Raw genomic sequence first — 27,139 nt, forward strand, 5'->3', positions numbered from 1 at the left:
TGCACTTTACGTGTTTACTTTGTAGGTGATTCCACATTGTTGCGCCGCACATCCTCTGTGCTGGGAGCAGATGGTGGATAGGTGGTGTTCGGCTGAGTGGGACGAGGCACACACCGCTAGCCGGGAACGACGTTTGATGATGCAAGGCCCCTCCCACCACCAAGGTAGCCAGAGCCTGGGCCAATATGCCGAAGCATGGGTACGCCCTCTTTTTTATTTAGATATATAGCACTGAATTAGATATTATTTCTAACTATCTCGTTGGTTTTCTTTGCAGTCGGCGTCACATGGTGGCTGACCTTACTCCACCTTCTCGGCCTATGCTATGGCCCATAAGGGTAAGGCGACGTCCGACGTCACCTACAACCCAGATGACGGGCCCGAGGCCTACACCAACCCCGTCGTCTACAACCGCCTCCATGACTACACCGCCATGGCGCAAGAGGTCCATGGCCCAGACTATGATCCGAGCACCGAGCCGATCGACCCCGATGTGCTCATGAGGGTCGGAGGAGGCAAGAGACATGGGCGGTACTGGATTGCCGACGGGGCAATCGACTCGTCTTCCACTCCCACTCTGTCTCAGGTGAGAGCAAGGAGCACGAGCTCGAGTCCAGCCATACGACCTTGGCACGATAGCTCACAGCATCGCATACAACAACTCGAGGTTAGTGCTTCTGTAACTCGTCCTTCCTTGAGTTATATACCTTCTCTTTGAGTTACTATAACGTTGGCTTGTAATATTACAGACCCAACTAGAAGAAGAGAGGAGGGAACGTCACGAGATGGAGGCGAGGATGATGGCGGAGTGGGAGGCGGAGCGCCGGGCAGATCATCAGAGGATGGCGGAGATGTTCCAGTACATGCAGAGCCTTGGCGCCGCACAGGGCATCGCTCCGCCACCTCCATTGTTCCCTCTAGTTGACCCTGCTCTCTTCCACACTCCTATGAGTATCAAAATTGTAGTTAGATGTTTGTAATGCATCTGGTATAACACATGCAATCTCTTCTCTGTGCAGGGCCAATCTGGGGCGGCATCCAACAACCCTCCGGAAGGGTTCAGCCCAACGCAGCCCCGGTCAAACCGCCCACCTCCATGAGTTTGTGTTGAATACTTATGTCTGTGTGTTTGAAGACTTTAAAACTTGTGTTAGTCACTTATGTTTGTGTTGGATATTTATGTCAGAGATTGAGACGTATGAGACATGTTTGTGTTGGGATTGAAGTGTTGAACACTTATGTTTGTGATGTATATTTATGTTTGTGTTGGCTATTTATGTTTGTGATGATATCTGTGATGTATATATGTGATATATATGTGATATCTTTTGTTTGTGTGGATGGAATACAAAAAACAAATAAAAAAGGTGCATACTGGTCACTTTGCCGAGTGTTGCACTCGGCAAAGAGGCGCTTTGCCGAGTGTCAAGGCCATAACACTCGGCAAAGAACCAAGACCTGGGCACCGGCATAGGTTCTTTGCCGAGTGTAATGTCTCTGACACTCGGCAAAGAACCTAACATGGGGACCCTCCCTGACGATTTCTTTACCGAGTGTCTTAGGTGGCACTCGGCAAAGATGGATCCTTTGCCGAGTGTTGTCGGGCAAACACTCGGCAAAGATAACTACTTTGCCGAGTGTCCCCAGGGACACTCGGCAAAGCCACCGTCTCCGTCACCCGGTGCCGTACCGACTGCTTTTCTTTGCCGAGTGCTCTCTGGCACTCGGCAAACCTCTTTGCCGAGTGCCCAAGAAAAAACACTCGGCAAAGAAGGCTTTGCCGATGCACTGTGTGTGGAGCCTTCTTTGCCGAGTGTTTTTGCGGCTTTGCCGAGTGCTTCGGGCACTCGGCAAAGCCTGCGAATCTGGTAGTGCTCCCTCCGTCCCAGTAATATAAGTTGTGATCTCTTCAGTTATACGTACATTGATTTAGTGCTATATAGAGAATTAAATATATTTTTTGGTCTTCAAATCAGAGGTGGTTACGGCTTATATATTGGAACGGGGTAGTATTTATTTTCGGTGTGCGTATATCGTTTGGTTTTTTCATAGAACAGTAACATGTGAAAAATATATGGACTCCTACCATGAAAGGAAGGAGGAGTATGATAAAACTTTTGGATCTCTCTAGTAACCCTAACTACTAGATTAAAACCATAAAGCATAGATCATACCTCTATTTAGATCTGATGTTGTCTCGTTCGTCGGTGAAGCTCTGCGCTAGGGCAGCGACGTTCGGGGAAGCGATCTAGTCGGCGGTGAGCTTTGCGTTGCCGACAACCTCCCTCTAGATCATAGGGTTTGGGGTGGGGAATAGGTATGGTAACTACTGTGAACCTTGTACTAAGCCATCAACTCTCACCTCTCTAGTTTTAGCCTGTGCAACGGGGGCCCACCAACCTCTTCTTGGGTTGGACGCCCCCGATCAAGGCGCGAGGTCAAGGGTCCAGTTCACCGTTGGGCTAACGCGCGGAGATCACTTCCTACATTCTCCCCCTTGATCTCATCTTATACTTTCAACTTTATACTTTTTAATTCTTTTCGTATTCCATTACAGATTAGTGCATAGAGCATGCTTCGTCGTCACGGTCAATCGTCGATAGACTTAACAGCTACAATACACGTCTCCGTCCTGAAATAGATTCGTTAACTTTGGGCCCTTTATAGTCCGAAAAACATAGGCTATACCATAAACCCATGTCAACTATGTTCTCTAGACGCACTGGGTGGTAAGCCTTTAATAAGCGAATCCGCAATCACTTGCCTGTTACTTATATGTTCAATACTTTTAATAGGTTTCTGGACTTTCTCCTTTACAACGTATAACTTTGTGTCAATGTGTTTGGCAGCACACTTGACCCGTTGCCATTGGAGTGAACTATTTGAATGGTTATTGCTGTTGTCAACCTTTATCAACTCCAGGTACAATTTCATTTAACCACTTTGCCTGTCCCTTAGCCTCATATCATGCTTGTAACACCCCAGGATCCACAAACACCCTGAAATGCTATTAAACTACACAACTAACATTCATATATAAAATTTCAACAACATCTCCTTTGAAAATTTGCATAAACGTGGAAGCAACAGAGTATAAACAGATATCATGATAAGAAAACATACTAGTCATTAATAATCTGCTAGCAATGAGAAGATAACCATAACGACATGAACTGAATTAACTAATGTGCACCACTAGTTAAAAAAACAAACATCCTTTGACAAGAAGTTTCTAATTAAATTATGGTTGTGCCTGGGCAGCGTTATTATGAGAGTGAATGTGGACGTGCTGCTACTTCCCTCATTCCCAACATGAATCAAGTACCTGCATTGAGTAATGCAAGAGTGAGATGAAACATCTCAGCAAGTAAATTGTTTTGAGGAGATATTTAAACCAAAAAATTGGATTAATCAACATTTTAAAGTGATCACAATTGAGATCAGAAATACTTCTAGATATAGAACTCAATAGTCCCAAAATAACCAATGCCATCTCATTTCCACGAACAACCACAATATGTTGTATAACACTTCCCTACGTCAACATTACCTGCAAATATCACTTCAATGTATTCATAGGAATGCAATGTATAAGTCCTCTGCTTTCATACCTCTTAGAGTATAAAACCACACCATCTGCAAATATCACTTCAATGAATGCATATGAATGCAATGCATATGTCCTCTGCTTTCATACCTCTTAGAGTATAAAACCACACCATCTGCAAATATCACTTCAATGAATGAATATGAATGCAATGCATATGTCCTCTGCCTTCATACCTCTACGGGTATGAAGCCGCATCGTACCCCTCCTCGGGCAACGTACGATGCTAAGTTGTACCGGTACGGTCGGACCATAGGTCACGACAAAACTTCAGATGCAAGTGAATCATGCAATGTATATGGCATGCTGTATTTATCAATATACTTCACTTCCTTCACATACAATACAAATCTCAAACAATACTTCGTTTACCTTCAGATACAATATAAACCTCAAATAATACTTCATTTACCTTCAGGGGTGTGAATTAATCTCGTGGGTCATACTCAAATCATCATCATCATCAATATATGATTAAGAATCAATATAATACAATCAAGTAAAGCATCACCATAGGGTTCAATTATGAAAGGATTCGATGATTCTGAATATTAGAGTGTAGGCGATGAAACAACAAGTCAAAACGGTAGCAACCACCGCTACATTCACTTGCCTTCATCGAAGAAGAAAAATGTACTAGGCATGATCCAGAGTGTAGACACCTGTTGTGGGGCATAAAACTTAGTACACATATTTCACTAACATTTGCCAACAATCAACAAATCACTACTAAACCAAGATCCGGTGTAATGACTCCCACCCTGAACCACATGTCAAACAGCAGCAGCGCTGTTTGTTAGTTTTGTATCTTAAAAATTATAACAGTAGTGATATCAAACAAATACTCTAGGAGTATCTACACAAAATACTCTACAACTTCGGTATTCAATGGATAATTAGATTCTGCCGTCTATAAGTTCTAAAACATCTGACAAGATAACTGACTGAATCTGTTTCAGACATCAGCATAGTTAACTTCAAAATTCGATATCTCCCAAACTACTCAACCAAAAATAATGAAATTCTGCTGTAAGTAAGAGCTTTTATCCCTCTACAAAAGTCTCCATAGTTGGAACAGCCAATTCAGCCATTTACTAGATCAAACCTACCAGTGAACAGACCCGCTCATTTTTGTTAGGCAAACAGGAACAGCCACAGTAAAACAAACATAACTGGAGTTTCAAAATTCATATGAATGCACTCTTTAACAATCTGGAAAGCTTATGAAATTATCTACAACTTCTTTTACCAACCTAAAGTTTAATTCTGTCGATAAAATTACCTAAATCTTAAGAGAACAGATTCTGCACAGAATTATGAGACTGAAAAACTGCTATAATCAAACTGCAATAACTTTCTGATCTAATATTCGATTGAGGTGTTCTTCGCGGCCACGGAAAGATCTACAAATTATCTACGACTTATATATAGACTTTTTATTTTTTTGAGGCCACTAAGACCACGGAAAACTGGCATGAACAGAAACTGTTGAATCTGCCATTCTGCAGGAAACTAAATTCGAGATCAAAACCTAACCCCACATCTAATCCAACCTCTAATCCTTTAATCCCCATGATCCATAACCTCCAAAAGCACATAATTACAGGGAGGAACAAGGATCCCATCCATACCTAGGGTTTCCCTGAGAAATTCTGCAAGAAGAGATGGGGAAGAACATCTCCTTGATCCTCTCTTCCACTTTAATTCAACGTGCTCCTCCTCTTCTCGATCCTTGCTGCGTGGGGAAGATTAGAGGGAGGAGGAAGCCGTGGAGAGGGTAGAGGGCGGCTGCCCAAGGGGAGGAGAGGAAGAGGGAGGGGGCGGCCAAAGGGGTGGAAAGGGTGGGGGCGGCTGCAACAATTGGGAGAAGAGGGGGTCGGCTAGGGTTGGGGAGGGGCGGGGCTCCCATCCATCGGATCGAGATCAAAGGCCCAAACATGCTCTCCCATCTGAGCTCCTGACCCCAGCGGAAAAAATGCCAAAATATCTACTATTTCCCTAAGGAATGCCTCCTGAAACTCCAAACCCCAATGCCACAGAACATGAAAGAAAAGAGAAAAATAAATTTAACTTTTTTCAGAAAATTGGGATATCACACTCTACCCCCCTTAAAAAGAATTCGTCCTCGAATTCGACCACTCCAAGCAAAGCATCCAAGGTACCCCATATATCACCACCATTCAAAACATGGGTCCATTATTGGTCTTAATTAACACAAGAACTTCTACCTCGGACTAATTGTCTAAGGAAACTACACAACCTGATATCCAGCATGAAACAACATGCAATGAAGCTCAAAGCAAGTCATAGATGCAATCAACACTACGATTTCACACCATCGAATTTGGATGCAGCTATACATCAACATCAATGTCTTCAAACAACACTCTTTTATGAAGGGGTAATATGCACTAAGCACAACCCTTACCAGCTTCAACAATTCATTTTAATTCAATGGTGAAACATCCACACCAGATGAATATATAAGAAGATCAAACACCTCACCTCAAAGCACCACAAAACAAATGGTTCTATTGAAACAAAACTCCTAATCTTCCTAAAACTTGTTCTTGCCATCATGAAAAGATAATCATGTAATCTCACATTCTTTGCACCCCACAAAAGGGAGATAGTCTATAGAACTAATGGAGCAATAAAGTCGGCAAGAAGCCAATAACATTCTATGCGGCACAGTTCATCAAAGAAATGCCAAAACTCCACAAAGAGCACTGACAGCACAATAACAACACAATACTTGCTTAACCAATGTCACTATGCTTCATCCAAAACTCAACTAAGAAAATATCCAAACTAGTAAGGTTAACCTACACATAATATAAGACTTCATCTACTGTAGTTCAGAAACTTACATTTCATTCTATCATACGATGCACTCAAAATACCAGACATACATGGTCAATAATAACCATATGATCCTTCACACATTGACAAACATCTCAAGCTGATGTAAAAACCACATCATTTAGGAATAGGTGACTAACCACACCCAACCCACTCTAGGCTAGGCAATAACTTCATTCAAACTAATAGATAAGTGGTCCAACAATGGCTCCACAAGCATGCATCAGGGAGATAACCATCAGATCCCCAACGTATTAATATATAATCAATGGATCAGGAAAATCAAAGATTTATTCTACAATTAGCATGACTAACATGCAACCACTTTAAACCACATCTAGGCTTTGTGGCTACTAAAACACAAGATAGAAGGGAGACATGTAAGCCACTCTGGCTAGCTATGTAAAGACTTCCCCCAAAATCCATATAAAAGTACCAATATTCATTTCTTTCAGAACTGGTTTCTCGGCATAAACAATCATTCTTTGCAAAGATAGTTGGAGCTATCCACCAAACGCCCAACAACTTAAATTCAAATTGATGGTTACCTTGTAACCCAAAACACGCAATTCACACTCCTCTTAAAAACATCCTCAATCAAGCATATATAACAATTATTGTAATAAAACTCAACCATGAAAAACATGTTGAAAACAACATAGGCATGCATGTATATCACAAGCATAATAACAACTTCAATCTCACAAAAGACCAGCGATATCAATGGTATTAATAAAACAATATCAAAATTTAGAAATGAATTATATCAGCCATTAAGTCATAAACAACTTACCACATCACCGTAAAGGAATATGGAGGGTGAAATTATTTCATCTGCACTTCAAAAACATTAACATATATCAAAGATATTTGAACCCATGCCCTTCCTATATGTGCATCTGTGCAATTTCAGGTTCAATTTACCTAGAATCTAAAGCCTAAGCTTTGATACCAACTGTAACACCCTGGGATCCACAAACACCTCGAAATGCTACTAAACTACACAACTAATATTCATATATAAAATTTCGACAACATCTCCTTTGAAAATTTGCATAAACGTGGAAGCAACAGAGTATAAACAGATATCATGACAAGAAAACATACTAGTCATTAATAATCTGCTAGCAATGGGAAGATAACCATAACGATATGAACTAAATTAACTAGTGTGCACGACTAGTTAAAAAACAAACATCCTTTGACAAGAAGTTTCTAATTAAATTATGGCAGTGCCTGGGCAGCGTTATTATGAGAGTGAATGTGGACGTGCTGCTACTTCCCTCATTCTCAACATGAATCAAGTACCTGCATTGAGTAATGCAAGAGTGAGATGAAACATCTCAGCAAGTAAATTGTTTTGACGAGATATTTAAACCAAAAAAATTGGATTAATCAACATTTTAAAGGGATCACAATTGAGATCAGAAATACTTGTAGATATAGAACTCAATAGTCCCAAAATAACCAATGCCATCTCATTTCCTCGAACAACCACAATATGTTGTATAACACTTCCCTGCGTCAACATTACCTGCAAATATCACTTCAATGTATCCATAGGAATGCAATGTGTAAGTCCTCTGCTTTCATAACTCTTAGAGTATAAAACCACACCATCTGCAAATATCACTTCAATGAATGCAATGCATATGTCCTCTGCTTTCATACCTCTTAGAGTATAAAACCACACCATCTGCAAATATCACTTCAATGAATGCATATGAATGCAATGCATATATCCTCTGCCTTCATACCTCTAAGGGTATGAAGCCGCATCGTACCCCTCCTCGAGCAACGTACGATGCTAAGTTGTACCGGTACGGTCGGACCATAGGTCACGACAAAACTTCAGATGCAAGTGAATCATGCAATGTATATGGCATGCTGCATTTATCAATATACTTCACTTCCTTCACATACAATACAAATCTCAAACAATACTTCATTTACCTTCAGATACAATATAAACTTCAAATAATACTTCATTTACCTTCAGGGGTGTGAATTAATCTCGTGGGTCATACTCAAATCATCATCATCATCATCAATATATGATTAAGAATCAATATAATACAATCAAGTAAAGCATCACCATAGGGTTCAATTATGAAAGGATTCGATGATTCTGAATATTAGAGTGTAGGCGATGAAACAACAAGTCAAAATAGTAGCAACCACCGCTACATTCACTTGGCTTCATCGAAGAAGAAAAATGTACTAGACATGATCCAGAGTGTAGACACCTGCTGCGGGTCATAAAACTTAGTACATATATTTCACTAACATTTGCCAACAATCAACAAATCGCTACTAAACTAAGATCCGGTGGAATGACTCCCACCCTGAACTACATGCCAAACAGCAGCAGCGCTGTTTGTTAGTTTTGTATCTTTAAAATTATAACAGTGGTGATATAAAACAAATACTCTAGGAGTATCTACATAAAATACTCTACAACTTCGGTATTCAATGGATAATTACATTCTGTCATCTATAAGTTCTAAAATATCTAACAAGATAACTGACTGAATCTGTTTCAGACAGCAGCATAGTTAACTTCAAAATTCGATATCTCCCAAACTACTCAACCAAAAATCATTAAATTCTGCAGGCAGTAAGAACTTTTTTGCGTCTACAAAAGTCTCCATAGTTGGAAGAGCAAATTCGGCCATTTACTAGATGAAACCTACCAGTGAATAGACTCGCTCATTTTTGTCAGGCAAACAGGAACAGCCACAGTAAAACAAATATAACTGGAGTTTCAAAATTCATATGAATGCACTCTTTAACAATCTGGAAAGCTTATGAAATTATCTACAACTTCTTTTACCAACCTAAAGTTTAATTCTGTCGATAAAATTGCCTAAATCTTAAGAGAACAGATTCTGCACAGAATTATGAGACTGAAAAACTGCTATAATCAAACTGCAATAACTTTCTGATCTAATATTCGATTGAGGTGTTCTTCGCGGCCACGGAAAGATCTACAAATTATCTACGACTTATATATAGACTTTTTATTTTTTTGAGGCCACTAAGATCATGGAAAACTGGCATGAACAGAAACTGTCGAATCTGCCATTCTGCAGAAAACTAAATTCGAGATCAAAACCTAACCCCACATCTAATCCAACCTCTAATCATTTAATCCCCATGATCCATAACCTCCAAAAGCACATAATTACAGGGAGGAACAAGGATCCCATCCATACCTAGGGTTTCCCCAAGAAATTCTGCAAGAAGAGATGGGGAAGAACATCTCCTTGATCCTCTCTTCCACTTCAATTAAACGTGCTTCTCCTCTTCTCGATCCTTGCTGCGTGGGGGAGATCTAGAGGGAGGAAGAAGTCGTGGAGAGGGTAGAGGGCGGCTGCCCAAGGGGAGGAGAGGAAGAGGGAGGGGGCGGCCAAAGGGGTGGAAAGGGTGGGGGCGGCTGCAACAATTGGGAGAAGAGGGGGTCGGCTAGGGTTGGGGAGAGGCAGGGCTCCCATCCATCGGATCGAGATCAAAGGCCCAAACACGCTCTCCCATCTGAGCTCCCGACCCCAGCGGAAAAAATGCCAAAAGATCTACTGTTTCCCTAAGGAATGCCTCCTGAAACTCCAAACCCCAATGCCAGAGAACATGAAAGAAAAAAGCAAAATAAATTTAACTTCTTTTCAGAAAATTGGGATATCACAATGCTATACTATGTCTTTGCATCACATTGATGATAACTGCTTGTTTAGAGCTTTTCCACACAAAAAACTTCAAGTGTGAACGTTAGCGACAATTGTGAATTTCGCTACACATTTCACAAGGTTCTATCTTTGTACTCACAATCTTTAAGAGCACTAGTTCTTTCTTTTTAGCATGAGACCGATATTCGTAATTCCATTCCAATGATCTATATCTGGACTAGACACTGCCAAAACAACCCGAATACGTGAACTACGTCAGGGTAACACCATACTTGTGCATTTTTGAGCATCCAATAGCTGAAGCATATGGTGCCATATTCATTTAGTCTATTCCATATTGTCTCTCGGAACATTAAAGTTACCAAATCTATTACCCTTGATTATTGGAACAGTAGGTATTCTTGCATGCATACTTTATTTCTTTCGAACCTTTCGTATTATGCCTATTCTATAATCCTAATACCCCTTTTCTCTTCTATCTCAGTGAATCTCAATTCTTAGGATGAGAGACACTTCAATCGAGACCAATTTCATTTAATCTTGAGGACAAGAAATTTTCAACGGTAGATTGACATCACTACTAGCAAGTAAGGTGCCATCCATATATGTAGAATTAGGGAAAGCGGAATTTCCCATTCTATAACTTTGCACAAATGCAATTGTCCTCTCATTCTCTTTAACCCAAACATTCTTTTGGCTCTTCAACTTTAAATGCTACTATCTAGAGACTTGTTCTAGTCGATAAATGAATTTTCAAGTAGCATCCCTTACGTACTTTTACTATCATGGTAAAACTTTTAGCTTATGCCATGTAATCATTTCATACTAATCCAATTGGTGAATGTTGCCTTTACTTTCATCTGATGTAAATCAGATCATGGTGTGCCACTAGCACTCATTGCAATCTATCCATCCTCTTCAAGCAAGAACTTTCGATTCGAATTATGATTTTCATCTTTACATATTCCCTTTAGAGCCACATTACATCTTGTAGACCCTTTATAGCCTACTATTTTGGCTCTATTAGGAAATATTTCTGAGTCACAAACATTATTGATCATTAGTGATTCTTTTGCCATTTAGATGAGTGAGTGCCTCCATGGCTTCTTCAAACAAGGTGGGATTGTCCTCTATCTTATAGACTTTGTAATATCTGATTTTCTTTTCTTTTAAGACCATTTAGGCCTCAGATATTGCCACTTCTTTCATATGGGGTTGGTGTTGCTCTTTATTGCCAAGACGTAATTGATTCTACAATCTCCTATATCATAGGATCCTTGTTTACTTTTTCTTTGTCTTTGAATAGCAACAATAGGTGTTGCATATGTCGTACAACATCAACATGTATTGAGCAATTTGCCATTCTTAAATCATTGGAGTAGGAACACAATCCCACTTCTCTTCAAATCATAGGTTTCTATATACATGCTCCCCCAGATTACTCCATCTTCTCTAAAGATAGTGTATCTTCAAACTTTCTCAATTTTGGTTAGGTTTATTCTATTAAACTTAAATGACTCCTTAAGCACCGCTTTTAAACTGTATTCTTTGGCAGTATGAATACCATATGACTACGCTATCTTCCTATCGGAACCATAAAATGTCCATTTAGGAATTTAACTATTTCTTTTGCTTTAGGGGTATCGTTATTATGATCGTCATACTTCCCCTACAATCACATTCATCTTTTATTGATCACTCTTGCCTATGCATCTCATTATCTAAAGTATAGGGGAGTATCTTTCTTAATTGATCTCACACATATCTCCCCCTCAAAATGTGGCATGAACTTTTCTGCCACAATTTCTAAAATCATTCAAAACTCTTGTGAATTAGGAACTTTGATTACTTTCTTCATCACATGATTACATCATGCAAAATAAAATTATTTCTAAATTTGTATGGGGGTACTCTTTCCTCATTTCACTTAAAGAACTCAACATAGTCCTTTATCATTGGTACTTTTGCAAGCCATGCTCACATATCATTCTTATCTTTAGGTTCGTATGTAACTTTCAGTGTGAGTTATTTTTCATGATCGATCATTGCATTTCATCAGGTCATTCATTATACTTATCAGTGTGAGTTATTGTTTATCACTATCGGTCATTCTGATTAAATGAAAAATGAAAAAATATATAGCATGTGTGGTCTAATTTTGACCATAAAATCGTAGGAACATAAAAATTAAATAATTTGGTGAATAAATTTGTTAATTTAAAAATACAACAAAAAAAACTCTCTCTCGAGCCTGTGGCATGCGCGCGCGCGGGGGGGGGGGGGGGGGGCAGGATCGTCTCCAGGCATACATGCGGACTGCATGCTTGAGCGTCTCTCGATAGACATGGTGTCAAATAACTCCAATGCTATCAAATAGCACTTGTGTATATATATATATTCTATATTATGAGACTTAATTTTACAATAACTATAGAAAGCCTAGGTCAGACAGTGTCATTCGGTCGAGTCGGACCAGGTTCGGGCGTCTATAAAATAAGACCAGGAGCGCTAGGGTTCTGTTTTTGACGCCCATCCTGATTCACGAGCGACGGTGCCCACCTAGGCGCAGGCGGCAGCGGACCCGCGACCAGCAGTTGCGGTGGCAGCGGCTCCCCGACTCGGACAGGTAGTGACGGCGGTTCCTCGATCCGGAGTAGCGATGGCGGTTCCCTATCGGTGGTGCGGTGACGACGGCTCCCCGATCCAGAGGGCGATCAACGGCGGGGCAACGGTGCGAGCGAGCGGCGGCTACCCCGAGGCCTCAAGGCGGTGCATGAGGCTTGAGGTTCGAGCAGTGTCATGGAAGGCGCGAGGTGCGTGCGACGATGGTCGCACGTGACATCGTCCGATCCAGCGTAGTTCGGGCGACGAGTGATGGCCTCCATCCGTTCTTGTGTCCTTGACGGCGTCATTCAGCGACTACTTTCTCTGATCCGTGTTATGTCTTTTGATTATTGTGTTTTATGTCTACCACATGCACTATTTACGCTAAAAACTGTAGGATTTATGCTTGAACACGGAGTTCGTACATCAGTTCACTGCATGCATATTTTTGCATTGACATTAAAAAGGCAATTCCTTGATTTATGTTGTTCGTAATTACCGTAAAAATCAAATCAAATCACTTATGTTCGTAACTGCCAGATTTTTACGTCTGCCATAAAACTGTCCCTAATTCCCGCCTATTCGTAATTAACATAAAAAATCAAATCAAATCACTTATGTTCGTAACTACCAGATTTTGATGTCTGTCATAAAAGTGTCCCTAATTCTCGCACGACGTTTTTAGTTATTATGTTTTTTATCAACTATGCTACACGGTGTAAATATTTATGCGACTTTGTATATGAATGTATGCTCTACGTGACTCATATCATCCATTTTTTGCGCGCGTGCAGTGGAAACGAAAATATCATCCAAAATTTGCGCGCATGAAATGAAAACTCACACGATCTGCCATAATTTTTAGATCTGCATAAAAATAGAAACCAAATGCATGGGACTCCCATATTTTTCGAATTTGCCATAAAAATAGGATCGTGAATACAACCCACCAGAGCTATCAACCTCTCACATTGGCTCGGTATTTACACTTATAACTGAGAGGTTTTATACTCAAAACTTAAGGTTTTTACGCTCGAACCTGGATATGCTCCACCAGTGAACCACATGCCAGATTTTTTACACAGTGTACCGCATTGCATAAATACTTACACCGTGTAGCATAATTTGTATACGTATATAACATAAACTGGTTCTAATGAGCCTAGTTGTATGGCTGTTGGAGCGATCCTATATTTATGAAGGAAATAAAGCATTTAAATAAGATTTTTTGTTTCCATGCATGCCAAGCCATTTTCTTTCATCATACATTTCTGTCATCCTAAATTTGTGTGCATGCAGCAGAAAACATATTTTTATAAAGTATACTGAATTGCATAAATACCTACTCCGTGTAGCATAATTAGTACCAGTATATATCAGAAACTAGTTGTAACGAGTTTAGATGCATGACTGTTGGAGTGATCCTATATTATGGAGGAAATAAAACAATACATACAATTTTTTGTTTCCATGAATGTCAATTCATTTCCTTTCATCATATATTTTTTCATCATAATTTTGTGCGCATGCAACAGGTAACAGATTTTTACGCAGTGTACCAAATTGCATAAATATCTACATCATGTAGCATAATTAGTATCAGTATATATCATGAATTGATGCTGATGGGCCTAGCTGCATGGCTGTTGGAGCGATCCTATATTTATAGAGAAAATAAAACATTTAAAAATAGAAACCACCACACAACTCTTTTCTAAATTTAGGCGCATGCAGGGGAACGTGTTTGACTCATGCATGCCTTCCTATTTTTTCGCGCACACAGATGTGGGGTGTAGGGATGGATCCGGATATTTATTCGGATGTCAAATCGTCTTCTTGTTTTTATTCACAAAAAGTATTGAGGCTATTAATCTTCACAAAAAGTAAACATTAAATTCATTCTATATATTTTTAAATAATTGATATAAACTTCGGATGTCTATTCGAATACGGATTCGGATGTTTTTTCACCTTTTTTGTTGTAGGGAGAAAATAATATACATAAAAAATTATATAAAAATTTATTTAAATACTTCATAATATTCTTAATAACATTGCCAAAAATTAGCTTTCAATTCTATGTATATCTATGCTAAAATGTTAGATTTGTGATACAAGTTGGATGTTTTAGGAACATCCCTAGTGGGGTGGGGGAGCACCCGACAACCTGGCTTGGGGTGTGGGTGGGCGCGCCGGCCTAGACCAGGTCGCAGTGGCGGTCGGCCAGGGCTTCCTCTAACTATTTGAAGCCAAGTGCTTCTAATATACCTACCCTATATCTATATATATACTTTTTTGGTCAGCAAATATTTTAACTTTCGGATAGGGAGTTAGTTAACTATACATAAGTTTACCTCTTTTGATGAGAGTGAAGAGTAGGCTCAGCCTTTTTACCTTTATCAAAATGCACTTAATAGTTTGCTTCAAATCTTATGATGGTAATCACTATGTAGAATCTTAAAATATGATGAATAGAGAAAACTATTAAATGTTTTCCTAAGTGCATTTATACTCAGTGTAATAATTGGTTTTTGGAATCATAATGCTTTAGATTGAATGAATATGATAGGATCCGACAGTAAGTGAAACAATAGAACACATATAAGATGTTGCAGTTTAGCAACATAGCGCTTAACATCTAGCAATTTATTAGTCCGGTCATATGTGCTTACTTTCATGTAGAGAGCAAATTTGTATAAAAATATTTGCAAAGGGTTGTAGTAAAAATAAGGGAAAAGGAAACCAACTATTAGTGTTCCTTCAGCTCATAACCAATTAATTTAACTTCATTTCAACTTGGATCGGTGATTAGTGTTCCTTCACCTCATAACCAAATGATTTAACTTCATTTCAACTTGAATAAATCCAAACAAGGAAACGTTGGATGTAGTACAGTAAAGATAAAATTTCTGAAGGCCAAAGCCTTATGTCCGACGGCACTTGTCCCTCAGTCGTAACGGGTCAGAAATAATGCTTGTTGGTCACTTGTTCTCAAATGTTGTGAATTAAGAACAAGGCAACACACTCGTTAAGGATTAAAGACCTTTGTCATCCGAAGCATTGTTTTCTCTTAGATTCAATGATCATCGGATGAAGATCATGAAGGACATGCCTTCATCATATTATAAATAAACAAGAATGTAAAGAGATGAATACAACAAATATTACTCTTTAATTCATTCATACTCGTACTTCGTAAAACATGTATGAATATCAACAAAATTCACACTACATTGATACCTTCGGCTTGCTCGAAGGTGAAGACACGAGAGAGAGATTATAATTCAGTGTGAACAGTACGGTGTTACTGTTCATCTATTTATAGGCACGGGACACAGCCCGGGTAAAATTACATTCATGACCCTCAACATTTATTTATAGACATAACTTAGACTACTAAGGTCTATGTAGTCTTTTTCTCTTCTGCTTGATCTGAACCAAAGCTGATGGTAGCTTCGGCATTTGACATCGTTGCTTCTACACAAGGTCTTCGTCTTAAGAACCTTCGGTAGAGGAAGGGAAGACTTCTGTATCACTTTGCCGAAGGTGTTTTGTCTTGACGACCTTCGATGGGGAAGAAGACCCCCAACAACGCTATTTCCGTCTACGGTCGTCGGAAATAACTTATGTCCGACAGCCGCAAAGGGTCGTCGGCATTTACCTAAGGTAATGATCGTAACGAACAATTGTAGGTCCCGCAATTCTTATGTCCGACAGCCCAAGGCTAAGCCGTCGGAAATAAGCCTTTCTTATATCCGACGGCCCAAGGTAAAGCCGTCGAACATAAGACTATTCAGCAGGGACAAAAAAACCTATTTTTGTCCATTTCTGACATTTACAAAAAAACACAGATTTCATATATACACATTTCATATACAACCACACATTCACATTCACAATTACATTCACAAACATCAATTCACATTTGCATTCACATTCTCAAACATCAACTCACATTTACAAACATATTACAAGTTTTTGACATCAATATATAGTTCCAACATCCGTCACACATAATATCTTCATAGTTCTATATTCACATAATATCATCATAATTTGAGATTCACATAGTCTTTGACATCAACATTGACATAGTTCCAAATCAAACACAGTTGAAGAATTGTCACACATATCCGTCACCTAGTTGGTTGGAGTTGTAATCACTTCATCCGACTAGACTCTGGGTGTTGAAAATATTGTTCACCCAAGAAGTCGAGGCGTCGTCTTGACCAAACACATCTCCAGGTGCGGCAACTGAAACGGTAGGTGTCTCAAAGCCCTGTAACACACACACATGAAATAGTAACCACTAAGTTCTTCATTTTAACACATAAGACATATATGAACATAGCACACACGCATATGTGTACATACCATAGGGAATTTTGGCGGAGGTGGAGGCGACAACATTGGACGCATCAGTGCAAGGTGCGGAGGCGGCATCCGATATGTTGGCATCGGGACGTCCGCTTGTTGTGCTAGTTGCTACAAATTAGATACAAGCAATGGTTGAGAAAATAAGGTACACATAATGTGTTTTTAGTAGTTACGAACAAAATGTTACTTCAACTTACTGAGAGTAGAGCTTGATTCTGTGCCAGGAGGTTCGAATAATACTCATCCTTCTTCTTCTGGTACTCAGCTTGCTGCCTCTGGTACTCCATTTGTTGCCTCAAAACTGATTGATGATAATCTGCCTGCTGACGCAACACTGCAATCTCTATCTCTTGGGCTGATGATCGAGAACGATATGACTGCGAAGACGAGGATGTGGATTGTCGTCCACGACGTCTCAACTCCCTAGAATCAATCGTAGAATCAAAAATACCCAACCTACAAGAGTGAACCATGGACTTAGTATAGTAAACCATGGACTTAGTAGAGTAAACCATGGACTCAGTTCAATCACAAGCATATGAGAATAATTTTGAAATCCAAATGAAATACTCTCACCGTCCATGGGTTTGTCCTCCTGCGCTAGCATATGCTGCTTGAGGGTCGATTGGTTGGCTCCTCCAGTCGTAGTCCTGCCTATGGCGCTGAACCATCTCCTGCCCATATGAAGCTTAGAGACAAACATAGCAAATATAAGTGCATCACTAAGTTGATGCACAAAACATACTAGAGTACCAAAAACTCACTAGACGGTCGGTGGTTGTCTGAGTGCATAAAATATCAGGATTCTAAGGATCAGAGCCCCTATGCCCTTGCATATACACCTCCACATCTGTGGGCATACGACCGATTTTTACTTCTTGTACATACAAGTTAGAATGGCACATTTCTATGTAATTCGAAGTTATAACATACTATGACATACCATTCGCTTAGCCAAGCGCACATGCCCATCGCCGCCATAGTTGTGGAACGACTCAGTACCACGTTTTCCCTTGTTTCTTTCGAAAATGGCACGAAACTCAGGGTAAGCCCACCACCTGCACAAGGCTCGATAACCCTCTGATTGGGTAGCCATCCAAGGCACAGCCACCTACATTAAATGTTTTTCAATCAAGCAAATAGATGCATTAACATGTACCCAAAACAAGAATCAACAAAAAATTATATAAGATGCAACAACTTTTTTACCTTAAGGTATTGCTCCTCCATAAGGTAAATTGATGACCACTCCGCCTTGGTCTTCGTCATCGGCAGATCATCATCACTTGCCTTGTACCATGCCTTTATAGCCTAAAATTGTGCATAGTACATTGCATCTGCAACGACATCGTTCGCGTTATACTCAAACACGTAACGAGCGTTCAGATCATATGACCCATCTTCCGGCAACTTGTACCATTTCTGCAAAAATTAGTGTTATCATACAAGCAACCACATATGGGATAACGAAATTAGTAAAACAAATTCATACCCAGAATGCATCCCAAACTAGCGCCATGACATCGGGATTCTCATGTACGCCTTCTTTGTGCCACCTCATGTGTCTGTCTGTATTCTTGGAGATAAACAAACGTTTCAACCGAAGTATACGTTTCAACCGAAGTATAAGAGGCATGTAACGAAGCTGCTTACGTGCTACCTCGGTCGTAATGGTCAAACCATCGTCGTTTTCAACCTCTACGAATCTACGCTCACCACATATTGTACACTTCTTCTCACTCGCGGTCTCCTTCCAGAAAAGCATACAGTTATTGTCACAAACATTGATTTTTTCGTAGTCCATACCGAGACCTGAGAGCAACTTGGACTGGTACATGTCCTTTGGCATCTTGTGATTCTCCAGAAGTACATCACTGATCAAGTTCAAAAGCTCCTTGTAGCAGTTGTTTGAGAATGCAAACTTGGACTTAATAGCTATAAGTCGAGTAACGAACACAAGGACGGTCACTTTCGTGTGCTCGTGCAATGGCTCTTCGGCAGCTTTAAGGAGCTCGAAGAACTTTTGAACCTTAAGCATAGGAGGATCCTCATAATCGAGGGGTTGACGAGGGTTCTCGGAATCGACGGGCAGAAGCTCATGGCGTACATCGTCAAGCATCTCTTCCATCCTATCGTAGTCCCCCTCTTCATGTGACTGAACTACCGATACAATACCAGGAGGTGGGTCCTCACTGTGGTGCACCCACACCTCATAGCTAGGCATATAACCGTTCTTACAAAGATCTATCGACATAGTCCTCCTGTCAATGAAATAAATGTTCCAACACTTGCTATAAGGGCTCCTAACATCGGTTCCAGTCTCTGACCGAGCAAAAGCATGGTCGAGAAACGCGTCAGTCTTGACAACCCACTCACTTGATAAATCACCTCTTTTCTTCCAACCTTCATACATCCATCGACGATCCTCCTCCATACTACATACGAGACGTTAACTTTATTAGTTAAGTAAATCACGCCTCTACATCTATAGGAAAGGATAGGTTATAAACCCAGCCAAGAGTGACCAACGAGCCCGTGTTTATGGCAAGACATGTGCTCGTGGGAAATTTCGGCAGCATAACCCTGCTGTTCTCCACTCGTACGCCTATAAGTTGTGCAATTGGAGAACAGAGGGGTTATGCTGCCAAAACATGCCTTTGTCACAAACACGGGCTATGACGGTCACCCCGAGGCTATCCAATAGTGGGACAATTCCAGCCCAACACACCTCACATGCATCATATGTGAGGTGTGTTGGCCCAAAACAGACGACGTCTAGGTTTCGTTTGTTGACACTACAATAGTCTACGAATAACTAGAACCATCGTAAACTATTATGTAGTTAAACTAATAAACCACACCAATACGATATTATACAGAAAAAAACATTTCACGGGACCCTAAATCATATAAAATGACCTTATTTCCGAGGGCATAATAATTACCCTCGGAAATTAAAAGTTTAAATTATCTAGGCACCACTACATGAACTAAAACAAGCTAATTTAATTACATAATCAAACTCTGGCTGTCGGACATAACAAACTAAAGAATATTTAACATATAAATCATTTAATATTAAAAATGACTACTACTAAACAATCTATATGCATTTACAAAATTATACTAACGGCCATAAAATTACTCACTTAGCCGGCGACAAACGACGTAGGATAGGACGTGTGTTGGAGCTAGCGGGGGCGGTGTAGGCGGGGCGGGCGCCTGTGGCTGGGCATCCGTCGGTGGTGGGGGCGGGGCGGCGACGGCGAGTGAAGGAATTGCGAAATGAAACGGCACGGTCCGGCGCGACGGGCTTAAAATCACTTATGTTCGACGGCCTGTTTGACGTCCGTCGAATATAAGGCTATGTCTCACGGCTTGTTTGACAATCGTCGGGCATGAGGTTATGTCCGATGGCTTGTCTGACAGCTATAGACCGCCATCGGACATAATGTTACGTCTGGTGGCCGCTAAGGAAGCCGTCAGACATAAGAAGGCTGACGGAGATTTTTAATTTTACTATTGTGATGAAGAGGCGTAGGTTAGTTTGAATATAACTAATTTTTTTTATCAAAAGCGCAACTGCATATGGAAGCTAGTATGGAAAAAAAATGTCAAGGTGGACCAAGAATAAATTTGATTCATTATTATTTTCTTTGAGAAAAAACGCATGAGAACTGAGCTTGTTGTGAGTATATTGTCACTTTAATTTATAGAACAGTGAGTTTGAATCATTTAATAGTTCTCTCTATTCATCGTATTTTAAAGGGCCAATTCCCTGTATGTCATCGAAAAATATACTCATTACTTGTATGTCACTAGCCCTATATGTCATACACACAAAAAATATATCTATATGTCACTCAGTGACACATAAAGAATGAGTATAAAATCTGGTGGCATATCAGAAATTTTTCCTTTTTTAAACGGTTCCCTCTACTCATCGTGTTTTTATTCTTTATTGTTTGGTACCAGCCTGTGTTCGTCCTGCAATAAATATTTCTCACCATTTAACATACTGTACTACGTTACTATATAGCATATGCTGTTTGTTACTGTCTGTACTGTGCTATTAGCACGCACGAATCGCACAGCTCAGTTGGGGGGAAAAAATAGAATGCAGTATTAGCAGCAAGTCATGTACAGTAGAACTGTGCATCTCGCAAGCAAGGATAGGAGCGGGCATCAATGATCCAAGCGCCAAGAAGAAAGTAGTGGGATGGTTAACGAGGAACCATCCATACCCATATTACGCGCGACGGAGGAGGAGGCGCAACAAAGAAGACAACGACAGAAACACGCACGAAGAAGAAAACAACGAAGTAACCCTAACAGAGGGAAAAAATAACTGATCTGACTAAACGTGATGAAAGAGATTATTAGTTACTTGTAAGAAGCCGCGACGTGGCATGGAGAGAGAGGCTGTGGAGCGAGGACGGGCTGTAGTCGTCGTTGCTGTCGCCGACCGCCGTGTCGTCAGCTCCAGGCACGTACCAGCTTCGACAGCAGGAGGCGGCGAAGAACATGAAGATGTGGGTTGAGTGGGCTGGGCTTATAAACGCTGAATACTTAAAAGAAGTATAGGCAATAGGAAAGGGGCATGACGAGAAAACAGTAAACAATTCTGAATCCCGTCAGCTGCTCTTCTCCAATCTGTCTTCCTCCCTTCCCTTTTTGTAATTCTCAGCTTCCTAGTTCCTAGATTGCTGATAATTGGTATCAGAAGCACCGATGGAGTCTAATCTCAGGCCGCCGCCTCCGACCATGTTGTTCTTTATATAGAACGAAGCAGTTCAGAGCAATGAATAATAGCAGTGTAGCTGTCCAGCAACGGTTTCTCGTGGGATCCAGGTGGTGATCGGTGTTTGCTTACTGAATCTCAATCTATTAATGGCTTGGGAGACTTGAAAACACAACATGCTAATAATCTCTCCTGTCAAGAAGAAAGGGTGGCTAGTTTTCTCTGGTGGTCAGCACAAGCTATCTAAAGAAATTATGGTGTTCTCGGTACATGTTCTAATAATTTCAGGTTGCAGTATTGTCCTGGCGATAGATGTTGAGTTTACATGTTCTATGACTGAAGATAGACGACGACTTTTGGAAAGTCTTCGAGTGATATGCAGTTTTCAGCGGAACAAATAACTGTAACTGTGTTACTTACTGCTAGACACAACACAAAGCCTTCTCTGAACAAAGCTTGCACACATGTTATTAGTTCAGCTAGCAGCAATTTCAGACAGCTATATAGCGTGCCTCATTGGTTGACTGAAGTGGTGAATAGCTATGCTCATGACCCAAATTAAAGGCGATGCAACTTCTTCTTGCTACGTTGTCAGCTAGCCGGATCAGTTTCTGGAGGTCATTATCGGGGCTTCAAGACGGTCATATCAAATACAAAGGTCGGATATATATATATATATGGAAGAGGTAATGGAAGCCCTGAGCTTCCCGTACTAATGGAAGTTCCAGCCAGGACGCGGTCGACCCAGCACCCGCGTGATTGTGTCAGTCATGCAGTCGACAGCCAAGAATCCAGGACGATAAGCGTAAGTCAATATACGAATGCATATATATATGGATAAAGATGTGTAAACAATGTAGAAAGAAATCTTTTGACGCTCGAATCACGTGTAACGAATATGACACTGTGGACAGCGTTTACGACTGCATAATGACATGCAATTGACAGCATAAATCATGCAGTATGTGGTTCTGGTTCTGGCCGAGCGGATTCCAGCGTAAACCGTGAGCTAAAACAGCGTAAATGAGTACGAAATTTAGCGTAAATCCTATATCTGTTTTGTAACAGCAAACGGGGCCTAAAATTACTACGTAAAAATCGCGTGCAGCCGATCGGGCGCGGGTCCTGGCTCAGGCCGATTCCAGCGTAAAACGTGAGCTAAAACAGCGTAAATCCTATATCTGTTTTGTAATAGCAAACGGAGCCCAAAATTACGGCATGAAAATCGCGTGCAGCCGATCGTGCGCGGGTTCTGGCTCGGGCGCATTCCAGCGTAAAACGTGAGTTAAAACAGCGTAAATGAATACAAAATTAGAGTAAATCCTATATCTGTTTTGTAACAGCAAACGGGGCCCAAAATTACGGCGTGAAAATCGCGTGCAGCCGGTCGTGCTAGGGTTCTGGCTCGGGTGGATTTAATCATAAAACGTGAATCGAAATAGTGTAAATGAATACGAAATTTACGTAAATTATAGACCTGTTTCGTAATAGCGAATGGGGCCCGAAAATTACGGCGTGAAAATCGCGCACGTTCGATCGTGCACGGATTCTGGCTCGGTCAAATTTCAGCGTAAAGTGTGAACCAAAACAGCGTAAATGGGTACAGATTTTAGCGTACATCATCAATTTATTTCGTAACGACGAATAGGGCCTAAATTACGGCGAGGCGCGGGTCGAACTCCTCCAAGCAGCGGGTGATGCGGGTGGGCACGTTCTCCGATGACATGATGACGACGAGGATGTCCCTGATCGCAGCCGACTCCTTGACGCGCTTGAGCAACTCGTACCTAGTCATCCCAGGCACCACCGCCTTCCTGCTGTTGTTGGTCTTTGGCGTAGGGGACGACGCCATAGACGCTGGAGCGGCAGCGGCGGTGGCCATCATAGAGACAGACGGGACAAACGTCGTTGCCATCGGGCCTAGGGTGCGCTGCCGCCGTCCGTCCACTTCGAGAACGTCGTCGCCGCTTGCGCGCCCTCCTCGGGAGCGTCACTGTCGCTCGTTCCTGGTGGAGCGCCACCGTCGGTCCCTGCCTCGGGGCGGCACCACTGCTGGCCCCCAGGATCACCGGCGCTCGCACGCCTGAGGGAACCGCCGCCGCCGCTAAAACCTAATCCCTGGCGGCGTGGGGGTGTTTTTATAGTGGCAGCGTGAGACTGGATAACTGCGAGCGCGTGGGTGGGATCGTGGGCCCTATGCACGTAATATGCTGGACAAAATCTACGCGATGGCCCATAGATTTGCATAAATTGTTACACACATCAGCATAACTCGTATTATAATTTGTCGTAAGCAGTTAGGTATAATAAGCCAAAAAGGGTCTGGTGCGGTCTGCGCACCTGGTCGATACGTGGTTGGGGCTTCCTATAGTTAAACAGAGCCCAGGGCTCTAAATACATATACTATATATAGTATTAGGAGCTCTGGGCTTTCATAAATGCAGGGAGCCCCGGCCAGGCTAGGTGTGCGGGCGCGGGACGACGTGGCAGGAGGTGGGAGTCCCGCGTTCATGAATAAACGCGTAACTGCCACGTTGGGTCCGCTGGGTCCGCGTGCGACGAGTTGGGTGATGACGTGGCAATGATTCCGCGCTGGTTCTTCGGGGTCGTGGTGTCGTCGCGCGTGGGTATTAACCGCGTTTATACTTGCATATTATGACTCCAACGGTTACATAAATTGACACAGTGATGTGGTCTGGTCGGTGTGGTATGTAGTGTTTGCGATTTATGCTTGTATATTTCGATGTTAACAAATGTGTTTACGATCATATACACAACTAATTATGATCTTTGTAAACTGTGTTATATTACATACTTTGGCGTGGTTATTGATTAAGGCTTTTTTTTGTAAATTGTTTACGACACTTTGCACAGTTGTTTATGCTTAATATGAACATGCAGTAACCAAACGGTCCAACTGATTGTGCGCTGACTAGTGGATCCCATAGTCCTGCGCCGCTCCCCCCGCGGGCCGATCGAGCCAATATGGTCAACGAGCGAGACCCACCAGATCACTTTCAATTAACTCCGCTCGGGTCCACCCAAACCCTAAAAAAATCAGCTCCTCCCCGTCGCCGTCACTCGCTCTTGCGATCGCCATCGACGGCCGCCCCCACCGCTTCCACCCGACGTAATCTCCACGCTTCATCGATTCACCGCCGTCGTTCTCCTCCCCTGGTTTGTTTCCCCTCTCCTTCATTCGAGTTCCCCACATTCTTTTGCATAGTTCAGTCGCCAAAGGCCATCAGGTTCGCCACGCCCCTTCTACATCCCTCCCATTGATTCGAAATTAATTGAATGGCCTCATTATATGTAGTATCCGATAATGGCTTCCAATTTTTTCAACTGCATATTTGTTACATACTATTCATTTTTATATAGGTTCTGAATGTTGTTTATAAACAAATTATATTTTTTTACAATAGCAATCAATAGATTAGTGATGTTATGTTACTGTGTTCTTATTGTTTTTTCTGAGAGTTATACTACATATAATTTTATGAATTATATTGCATAATTTGTTTATGCACATTATGTTCTGTTTTATTTAAAAGTGTTTTTTCACATATCTGTTGTTATGCATTTCTTCTTCACATTTATGTTGTCTACATCTACTGTTATGCACAATATACACACTATACATACCATAGCAGTTTCATAATGTTATATTTAATCAATTATTATTTATGCTATAGTATTCTTACCTGATGTTTTTTTTTTCATTTACGAAGGGTGTTCTATCGCAACATGAAGTCCGTGGATCGTCCTCCGGTTAATCCTAAACGTATAACCATTGAGTCAAGCCAAGAATTCTTCGGTGTTGAGATACAGCGTTCGGCCTCTACTGGAGATCCTCCAAACACAAAGCATTCTTTTCATCGGCCTGCACACGTCGAGAGACCATCTGTTATTCATGAAGCCAATGACAAAAGTGGATCTGGCGATGACGATGATGATTTTATGACACCTACAAAGAAGCGTAATACTACTGGAAGTCCTATCAAAATCTTACGGAAGACATGCACAAAGAGGATGAAAGTAGTAGAAATTTCACGGCAGGTTATATGTTATACTTATGTTTTCATATATATTAAATTCTAATTAGTATTCACTAATCATGATCTGATACACCATATTAAATACTGTTTATTAGTATACACTAAGATGAAACTAGTCGAAATTTCACGATAGGTTACAAGGGCTGAATTGCAGTTACAATATCATATTTAGTTTACAACCTTTTGCCACCTTTTTTTTATTGTGTACAGACAATGCAGGTATTATTTAACTAGCTATTATGTTATATTAGTTTCACCCCATACATTATGAGTGCTAATTTGATGGCTCATGCCCCATTTATTTCATTATTTTCATACAATTTAACATACATTTTTTCAGAAACTCAATGTTAGATGCAACCCTCAGGATGTTATTATAACCATTAAGATATTGAATGAGAGGCAACGACAAGCCGTTGCTAGAAAAGGTTTTTCCAATACTCTCGACATGACCCTTGATGCACTGGGTAGCCGATCTCATCTTCGTTGGTTGATGGATAAGTTGGGCCACAAGGATATGACAATTCGCCCCGGTCAAGGCAAGGAACTAAAGATTATGAAAGAAATTGTCCACCTTATACTAGGCCTACCGAATGCTGGCGGTGGTAAGCCACTAGGAATTGATGAAGCAGTGGCGAGCAATAACTTGAGGGCTGAACTTGGCTTGTCTAAGGATGAGTTCGTTGTTGCATCTCTTCAGGACCGATTGAGAAAAGTAGACGATGATGACCTCTCTATCAGATGCTTCTTTTTGATATTATTCAATAGATTGTTGTTCTCCACTTCTAGCTGGGGCATATCTAACCATGAGGTGTTACTGACGGAAGAAATGGATCGTTTCCATGAGACAGACTGGTGCCACTTAATTTTTAATGACCTCTGCGAAGCTGCTCAAAAGTGACATACCAGAAGCACTACTAACGTGTTCACGACAATATATGGATGCTTAGTTGTCATACTAGTAAGTAAATAATATTGGACTGTTCATTTTTTGGCATTTCGCATGGAATCTATTTTAGTTACGCAGTTACCATCCATGATAGTATAAATTAATTATTGTTTTTTTAGTTGTATTATTTGGACCACTTGCATGATGCTGCAGCCCCCCACAACAAACGTGGCAAACCCCGCATAAAATTCTTTGATAAAAACATTATCCAAGCTCTGACAAAAGCAGATAGGAGGAAGCCACGCCAAAGCGGTGAAC

General features: G+C 41.0%; 1 protein-coding gene across 2 annotated transcripts; it reads right to left on the bottom strand.

Moving 5' to 3' along the window:
* Positions 1 to 16,655: 16,655 nt before the first annotated feature.
* LOC109945282 (uncharacterized) lies at positions 16,656 to 18,837 on the bottom strand. Of its 2 annotated transcripts, XM_035966309.1 has the most exons (8): positions 18,787 to 18,829; positions 18,626 to 18,702; positions 18,343 to 18,555; positions 17,898 to 18,244; positions 17,710 to 17,807; positions 17,331 to 17,589; positions 17,131 to 17,241; positions 16,656 to 17,035 (listed from the first exon to the last, which is right to left on the bottom strand). In XM_035966309.1, exons 5-8 carry the CDS (start codon positions 17,802 to 17,804, stop codon positions 16,922 to 16,924), a joined length of 579 nt encoding a protein of 192 aa, XP_035822202.1. In that variant the 5' UTR covers positions 17,805 to 17,807; positions 17,898 to 18,244; positions 18,343 to 18,555; positions 18,626 to 18,702; positions 18,787 to 18,829; the 3' UTR covers positions 16,656 to 16,921. The 2 variants fall into 2 exon arrangements, with proteins under 2 accessions (XP_035822202.1, XP_020406717.1); XM_020551128.1 differs by having other exon boundaries at positions 18,626 to 18,837.
* Positions 18,838 to 27,139: the final 8,302 nt, after the last annotated feature.

Source organism: Zea mays, chromosome 3 (assembly GCF_902167145.1).
Source record: "Zea mays cultivar B73 chromosome 3, Zm-B73-REFERENCE-NAM-5.0, whole genome shotgun sequence".
NCBI lineage: Eukaryota > Viridiplantae > Streptophyta > Magnoliopsida > Poales > Poaceae > Zea > Zea mays.